At 51.3% G+C, this 8,536-nt stretch overlaps 1 protein-coding gene across 1 annotated transcript in view; it reads left to right on the forward strand.

Moving 5' to 3' along the window:
• DDB1 (damage specific DNA binding protein 1) overlaps positions 1 to 4,120 on the forward strand; it is a 28,952-nt gene extending 24,832 nt beyond the window's left edge. Inside the window, exons 23-27 of the mRNA XM_066360920.1 lie at positions 122 to 231; positions 487 to 656; positions 868 to 970; positions 2,694 to 2,817; positions 3,354 to 4,120. Of these exons, the coding sequence (XP_066217017.1) occupies positions 122 to 231; positions 487 to 656; positions 868 to 970; positions 2,694 to 2,817; positions 3,354 to 3,437 (591 nt within the window). The 3' untranslated portion in view covers positions 3,438 to 4,120. The remainder of the gene's footprint in view (positions 1 to 121; positions 232 to 486; positions 657 to 867; positions 971 to 2,693; positions 2,818 to 3,353) is intronic.
• The last annotated feature ends 4,416 nt before the right edge of the window (positions 4,121 to 8,536 follow it).

Below are 8,536 nucleotides of genomic sequence, written 5' to 3' on the forward strand. Positions count from 1 at the left end.
CCAGAGGCTGGGCCTCCTGCGGGCAGGCCCTGGGCTCTGGCTGAGAGGGGACAGGCCCCAGGCTGGGGTCTGTGCTCACTGCTGATTGTATTTTCTCATGTGCACCTTGTTTGTTTTTAAGATTGCTCGGGACTTTAACCCCAACTGGATGAGTGCTGTGGAAATCTTAGATGATGACAATTTCCTGGGGGCTGAAAATGCCTTTAACCTGTTTGTGTGTCAGAAAGATAGGTGAGTGAGCAGCTGTGGAAATGGTGGGGAGCGGCTGGAGCCCCCCCCCCTGGGTCTGTGGTGGGTGAGGACACTGGGTCCTCTCTCGGCTCAGTGCTCCTCTTCACAGAGGTTCGTTTCTTCCTGAGAGAATCAGACCAGCGCCTCTGCTGTGGGCTGTGTGGGATCGCCAGGGCGGCCCGGCACCTGGGGCACTGCACGTGGTCCCTTCGGGGCAGGGGGTTCGGGTAGTGAGTTCGTCACACTGCCTTTCAGTGCTGCCACCACCGATGAGGAGCGGCAGCACCTTCAGGAGGTTGGTCTCTTCCACCTGGGAGAGTTCGTCAACGTCTTCTGCCACGGCTCTCTGGTTATGCAGAATCTGGGCGAGACTTCCACCCCCACGCAGGGCTCAGTGCTCTTCGGCACAGTCAATGGCATGATTGGTAAGGGTCACCCCAGCCAGACACACACCCACACCGCCTCCTCCGTGAGCCCCCGCCTCGCTCTGAGGGAAGAGCAGGAGCTGGCGTTTGCAGAGGGGCCGCAGCACTTGGGCCCCGGCCCTGCTGCTTTCCTGGGCTGCCCTGGTGGGAAGGGCTCGCCGGACTTGGACTCCAGAGCTCTGTGCAGCCTGCTGCTCCCTCTGCTCTTCAGGGCTGGTGACCTCGCTGTCGGAGAGCTGGTACAACCTCCTCTTGGACATGCAGAATCGACTCAATAAAGTCATCAAAAGTGTGGGCAAGATCGAGCACTCCTTATATCCTTCCCAGAGGTGTCCCCTGCGGGTGGCACGTCCTGGCACGGGCAGAGCGCTGTGGGAGCCCACGCTGCTGCTGGCAGCTGCTGGCTAAGAAACCTCTTCACCAACTTCCTGTGGGAACAGACTTTCTCCTTTTTCTCTAAGTTATGGAAAAATGTGCAGACACGATAATGGAAAGAATAGTATGATTTTCCACCTACTTAGACTCAGCTTTAACTGATTCATCTTGGAAATGTACATTGTTTTGAAATGTGTCTGCCTCTGGCCTTCCTGGCATTGCATATTAGTCAGTTTAGATCAGTGGTCCCCAACCCCCGGGCCGCGGACCGGTACCGGTCTGTGGGCCATTTGGCACTGGTCCGCAGAGAAAGAATAAATAACTTTCGTTATTTCCGTTTTATTTATATTTAAGTCTGAATGATGTTTTATTTTTAAAAAATGACCAGATTCCCTCTGTTACATCTGTCTAAGACTCACTCTTTTTGTATTTTTTTTTTTTTTTTTGGTATTTTTCTGAAGCTGGAAACGGGGAGGCAGAGAGACTCCCGCATGCACCCCACTGGGATCCACCGGCACGCCCACCAGGGGGTGATGCTCTGCCCATCCGGGACATTGCTCTGTCACGACCAGAGCCATTCTAGCGCCTGGGGCAGAGGCCAAGGAGCCATCCCCAGTGCCCGGGCCATCTTTGCTCCAATGGAGTCTTGACTGCGGGAGGGGAAGAGAGAGACAGAGAGGAAGGAGAGGGGGAGGGGTGGGGAAGCAGATGGGCATCTCTCCTGTGTGCCCTGGCCGGGAATCGAACCTGGGACTTCTACACGCCAGGCTGACACTCTACCACTGAGCCAACCAGCCAGGGCCTAAGACTCACTCTTGATGCTTGTCTCAGTCACGTGATACATTTATCCGTCCCACCCTAAAGGCCGGTCTGTGAAAATATTTTCTGACATTAAACCGGTCCATGGCCCAAAAAAGGTTGGGGACAACTGGTTTAGATGACAACATAGGAACATTACCTCAGCGATTTTGTTGGGGGACAGTAGTGTCTGAGGAGCCTCGCTAGAGAGGCTAGCAGAAGCTAGGAACAGTAATGAAGCAGAATACTCTAGAAGCCCAAGGATCGGCCTGTACCTCCCACCCCCGCCCTCCAGGGACACCCAGGAGTCAAATAGTATTGTAAGTTTGTTTTTTATGGGAGATTTAAAGGGCCCTCCCCAGGCAGGAGGTGGGAGGGGCTCTGCTGTCGGGAGTCTGTCCCACTGGTCATGCTGTTACAAGGCAGCATGGCCTAGCTGTGGCCAGGAGGGAGGAGAGGGGCTGATGCGGTTTTGCTAACCAGAGGCGCGGTTTGGCATGCCTCTGGCCTCACAGCCTCAGTGTATCTTTGTGTGAAGACTGAGGCCAGACTTGGAAGAGTGGTTCTTCCCAAGTGTGTGCATTTAGTCTCTTCACCTGGAGCACCTGTGACTATCCACGCACCTCCGGGCTCTACACCAAAATCTCATCTGTATTTTTTTAAACATTATTTAAAAAATCACCCCGTTGAGAACCATTGGAGCAGATAATAATTTTACGTGTCTTTCAGTCCTAAAACTGTCCAAAAAGCAATGAGATGTTCCTTTTCTCATCCTGATTGCTTCTGATGGTCTTGAGCAGAGGTGGGGATGGCTAGAGTAAGGGTATTTCTAAATAGCTGCACATTCCTTAACTCGCTGTTCACTTGGAGATCCTTTCATACTGAGCGAAAGACAGAACCGGCTACCGGTTTCATTGATGGAGACTTGATTGAGAGTTTCTTGGATATCAGCCGGCCCAAGATGCAGGAGGTTGTGGCAAACCTTCAGGTAAGCCCTGTGCCAGTAACCCAGTTATTGCAGGGTCAGGCATACCAGGCGATCCTCAGAACTCTGGGTGCCTCCCCTCCTTGCTTCCTGGAGCCCAGTGCCCCTCTTATGGTCTCTTGCTGCCTGGGAAGGTGCAATCTGAGGAAGAGGAGGTGCGGCCGTGGCTGTGGGTACCCACCAGGCACCAGTGCTGTACTAGCGAACCTCACCCCCGTGACCCGTGTATTTCGGCAGTGAGGGCAGATCAGGGCATGTCTGGGATCTCTGCAGACCCACGGGAAGGAGGCAGGGCCATAATCCCACAGGGCAGAGAAATTTCCTTGGTGCTTGAGTTGGGGGTGTTGCTCACTGGAGATGGAAGAGAAACGTACTCCAGGGGGCAGCCTCTGAGCCAGTTTCGCGGTCAGTACACCGTGCTGACCCGCCCCAGAGAGCTGTGTGCTTCTGATGAGAACACCCTCCCTGCTGGGGCACCCCTTTCCCGGGGGAGGGAGCCCCGCTTGGCCCTCACCGCCTCCCTCCTTTCCTTGCTGCAGTACGATGACGGCAGCGGAATGAAGCGAGAGGCCACCGCGGATGACCTGATCAAGGTTGTGGAGGAGCTGACGCGGATCCATTAGCCAAGGGCAGGGACCCCCTTTTCCCGACCCTCCCGGGAGGCTTTGCCTCCTGCCTCCCCTCCCTCACCACTGTCTTCTCGGCCACGGGAACCCTTTCCCTATGCCAGCTGCCCCAGAAGCCACAGTTGCCTGTGTGGAAGTGGGGGTTTCTTAGAGCTAAAGTCAGTTCATTGGACACCTGGGAGGGGCCAAGGTGAAATAATCTCCCTGGATTTTTACCAGTCTCAAGGGCCCAGCCATCACCTGGGCCACCAGACCCGGACTGGTGTGCAGTGGTCCTTCCAGGGAGGGGTTTTGCAGCCCTTGGCTGGAAGGAAGCTCTGTGTGTGTGTCTCACACTCGTGCACAGTGCTGTGCTATCTTTTTGTTTAGTTTGGGGTGTGGGGAGGTTATGGGGAAAAGGGAAGAAGGGTGGGAAGGGTTCCTTGTCTTTGAAGTGAGAGCTTCTCTTTGAAGTGAGGGCTTCCTTTTACTTTCTTCTGTTACCTCTGAGAGCTTTGGGTCTGGAGACCTGACCACCAGGCCATGCTGCCCGAGTATAAAACCTACAGATGGTAGATGACCCCCAAGCCACAGCCTTTTTGTCTCTGGGGAACTGCCTTCTTCACAGAGAAGGAGGTGGGTGGATGTGAGCTGGTGGTTAGTTTCTGAGTTTTACCAAATAAAGTAGAATCTAAAAGAAAGAGCCATTTGTTTCTGCTTTTTTTCCTGCTGCACAGCACTCCAGCGTTTGGCACTGCTGTGCCCAATGTCCTGCTCTCATTTCCTGCACTGAGCAGCTCTGCAGTCACTTGTCATTGCCTCTGGAACAAGCCCTCTCAAGCTCACGTGGTCAACATTGATTCCCATTGACCTCTGTCAGTAACCTGCTGAGCCTGGGGTTTGCTTGGGCTGCCTTTGCTGACCACTGTACAGCCAGATGCAGTCTCCCACCTATCAGCCCCCGGGCACTGCTCCCTGGCCTCCGGCAAGTCGGGTCTGTAGCTTTTCACGGGCCTCCCAACTTCCTGCCTTCACATGCCCTTTGCATTCTAGTTTTATGTTTCCGCTGTTAATCAAATAAACCTTTGGTGCCTTTGGTTTTAAAGTACAAGAGGAGGGCACATTGGGGGTTCCTCTTTCTGTCCGCAAACAGCCTGTCTTCAGCTCAGTGGGTCAGAGTGTCTAGGCCTACATTTCCACCAGTGACCCAGTGGGAATAAAGGCTGCTCTGTCCCAACAGCGGAGACAGGTTGATCTAGGCATATTGGCCAGCTCCCTTAAGATCATCCCTTGATACAGTGTCAGGAAAGTTGTTTCAAGTTCAAACTGGGGTTTTGAGAGATTCTCACTTAAAAGGGAAAGGGCAAGGAAGCATCTCTGCTTTAAGGGTCTTCTGGGTGAGTTTCCTCCGCTGGAGGCAGCCCTGTGTTTCAGTACTGTTCTTTGCCCATATTCTCCTGGCCTTGCTGAGGGTCGGGAATAAGGATCTGAACGGAGAAGAGAATCAGCTCTCAAAAACCAGTTTGAACTTGCAACTCAACACTGATTTGAATTCTTCAAGTTATGGTTTGAATTGAAAAGGCCTGCCCCTTGCTGGAGACCAGATTTAATGAGTGTTGGAGTAATATAATGTTATAGTAATTAAATATATAGAAATATAAAAAATATGGAAGATATAGAAAAGTAATTAAGATATATATAATACTAAAATTAAGGAAATTAAATAAAGTTATGCCATCTGGATAGGAATTACTATAGTATGTGCAGATGTGATAAACAGACTGACTTTTGAGCAGGGCCCAGTTGGTGTGTCTGTGAAGTTATACACAGATAAGAAGTGGCTTGATGTCATAACTGTAAGTTAACATAAAAAGAAGCTTTCCTAGGAACATTTTAAAAGTGGTATAATGTAACATTTCAGTAGATTAACATAAAAAGGGCTCCTTGCTAGGAACTTCCAAAAAGGTGGTTTGAGGTGATAATCCTGTAGATTGACACCTGTTAGAAGGCGTTAGCCAGAAAAGGTACTAAAGCTGAGGGGCCCCCTGTTGCACTAGTCGCCCAGACTCCAATGTGAGCATGGACTGTCTCCACGCTGCTCTGAGCTCTGACCAAAGACAGCCGAGAGGAGCACGCCAATGGGGCCCCCTTAGGCTGTACCCAGGCACACCAAAAGGATTTGTGAGTAATAAAATTGCCTGTGTGATTCTTGCAACTAATTTGTGTGTCGGTCGTGTCTTTCCTCCGGTGGCAGTTAGTCTCGGCACTGATCAGTAGCATCCTCATAGCCTCCTCACAAGTAGTCTCAAAGAGGCTGCCAGCCCTGCTGAAAAGCAGGAGTGTCCCACTGCACGGGGAAGTCGAACCAGGGATGCCTGATGGACACAGAGCTTGGGCTCTACTGGGACAATGAGGCAGGTGAGCAGTTGTCTCCAGGTTGTGATGAAAAAGTCAAATCTTTCCCTGGCTGGTTGGCTCAGCGGTGGAGCGTCGGCCTGGCGTGCAGGGGACCCGGGTTCGATTCCCGGCCAGGGCACATAGGAGAGGCGCCCATTTGCTTCTCCACCTCCCCCCCCCCTCCTTCCTCTCTGTCTCTCTCTTCCCCTCCCGCAGCCGCAGCCGCGGCTCCATTGGGGCAGGGATGGCCCTGGCGCTGGGGATGGCTCCTTGGCCTCTGCCCCAGGTGCTGGAGTGGCTCTGGTCGTGGCAGAGCGACGCCCCGGAGGGGCGGAGCGTCGCCCCCTGGTGGACAGAGCGTCGCCCCTGGTGGGCGTGCCGGGTGGATCCCGGTCGGGCGCATGCGGGAGTCTGTCTGACTGTTTCTCCCCGTTTCTAGCTTCAGAAAAAAATACAAAAAAATTAAAAAAAAAAAAAAAGAAAAAGTCAAATCTTAGATGAGAGGATGGACTAAGGTGCCACGGTCAGGAAGACAATGTAGTGTGACATGTTCTGGTGCCTTTTCGCGGCCTGATCCGGAGCCAAGGAGACCTGCCACATCGAGGAGAGGTTATCATCAGTGGCCTCAGCCTTGACTTGGGAAGCTGCAGAGTCCTCACAGCTTTTGTTTCCTTCAATCTAGGGTAGATTCATTCAGGATTGAGTTCCAGCAATCTTTTGGGAACTTGACCTTCTGCTTGCCACACTTTCACCCCCCCCTTAAAAACCATTAGTCACCACTGCAGGGGTGAAAGGTTGCCTGTGGAGCCTTGCTGCAGCCAGCTGGAATGGCTCCTTCCCATGGAGGCGCTGAAGAGCTAGCTTCACTCCAGGCCTTTGCAGGAACGACCTTTGGGAGGATAATAGAAACACTGACTCATCACATGACCGTTTAGAAAGGTCAGAAGCCAGAGAGGCTTTCTCTCTGCAGCCAACAATTTGGGTCCTCCACCCTTGATGGAGGGTCCCTTTTGTTACTCAGAAGCCACAAGCCACAGAAGTGGGGAGGAAACACTCAAGAACTAAGGGATATGCCCAAACTAGTCCTTGAAGGTGACCAGTATTGAGTTAGAGACTCAGGGTCCAAACTTTGAGTCTCAGGTCAAACAAACCAAAGGACAAGAAAGAAGAAAAGCAAACTAAAAGAAGTAAACTGTTGATAAGAGGAGCAAGATGAATGCCATAGGGTCAGAGAAGCTGGGAACAGGAGAGCTGCCAGGGGCTGTTTAGAAACTTGTCGCTCTTGAAGTGTGCCAGTAAGAATCTACATATTAAATACCCCGAACCTCTCCTGACGGTGAATGAGGACTTTCTTTAAGTGCAACAGTTGCATCTCAGATATTCACTGGCCATTACTGGCAGACCCTGCCAGGTTAAGGGTTGGGATGCAGGGCTGGGGCTATGGGAAGCAATGGAGCTCAGGTGAGCTACAGTGTGGGAGGAGCTGGCACGAGGTATGAGAGGTGTGTAAAAGGAAACGTTTGTCCTGTTAAATGTGAGAATTTGTGGGTAGCTTCTGGGGCCAGGATGGAGCATCTATTTGACACTGCGTGGTAGTCTAGGTAGGGGTGATAAGGGCAGTGCTGTGGTAGATTGTGTTGCCTAAGTGAGAGAAGGTCTTTATGTTTATCCCTATTCTAGAATAATTCAGAGCTAGATTTGTGACTAAGTGGCGGCTGAAGGTGCCCTTTGAAGCACTTTGTGCATAATGGGGAAGAATGCAGTATGAAAATGCAGTGAGCAGTAGGGGGAGAAAGTGCACCTTTGGATGTTAGCGGCACAAAGGAAGAATGCCCTAGGGTTCTGAGGGTCCTTAGGGCTCAGAATGGATGTAAATATGGAAATTGCATTTAACTGAGGAGACAGAACATTTTCGCATCCTACTTATTGAGACTTTGTGCTTAGCTTAGAAGATAGATCAAAACTAATAAGGTGAGATAACCAGCCTAAATATGAACATCTGCAAAAATGTGACCACACAGGTTCAGGTAGGGAGATCAGCTCAGCAACTTATGTTTAATAAACAACAGAAACACCAAAAACACCAGAGGTTTTCCTTTTCTGTAAACTCTGTGATATGAACTAACAGTATCATGGGGTTACCCCAAAAGCCAACTAATATTAGACTGTTAATAAAAGTGGTATCTGAAAAGGAAGAATACAAAAATTCAGGCTACTGTTGAAACACCAAGTTCACTTGTGTCCACCAATGTTAAATTAAGGACTTCAGTGACAGGCTGAGGTAGCCAGTGAGCGGGCAACTATAGAGGCAGGACCAAAGGAACAGGTTACTTAGGTGGGAAGAAAAACACTTCCTAACAAAGGTAGTTATTTGAAACTGTATTGCTCTCCCTTTTGACAGGTAGTAAGTTCTTTATCCCTGGAAATGTTTAAGTCGTTGGACTAATTGGGTCCGGGTGGCTAGGGAGATTCCCGCACAGAGCGCAGAGGTAGAATCTCAGCTTTCTAGTCATTCTTTCAGCTTTCTCCCTGCTGGATGACTCTGACCATCCACCACCTGCTCTCCACTCCCCTGCCTACCACTCTGACTGGCCTGGGCAGCTGCAGAAGAGGGAAAAGAGGAGCCCTTGGGTTCAAAACTGGCTAGTTTCCCAGCAAGTGGACCCACTGACCTATTCACCCAGGGTTAGGGTGTAGACTTGCGGGCAGTCTGGGGGCCG

This window comes from Saccopteryx leptura, chromosome 1, assembly GCF_036850995.1.
Source record: "Saccopteryx leptura isolate mSacLep1 chromosome 1, mSacLep1_pri_phased_curated, whole genome shotgun sequence".
NCBI lineage: Eukaryota > Metazoa > Chordata > Mammalia > Chiroptera > Emballonuridae > Saccopteryx > Saccopteryx leptura.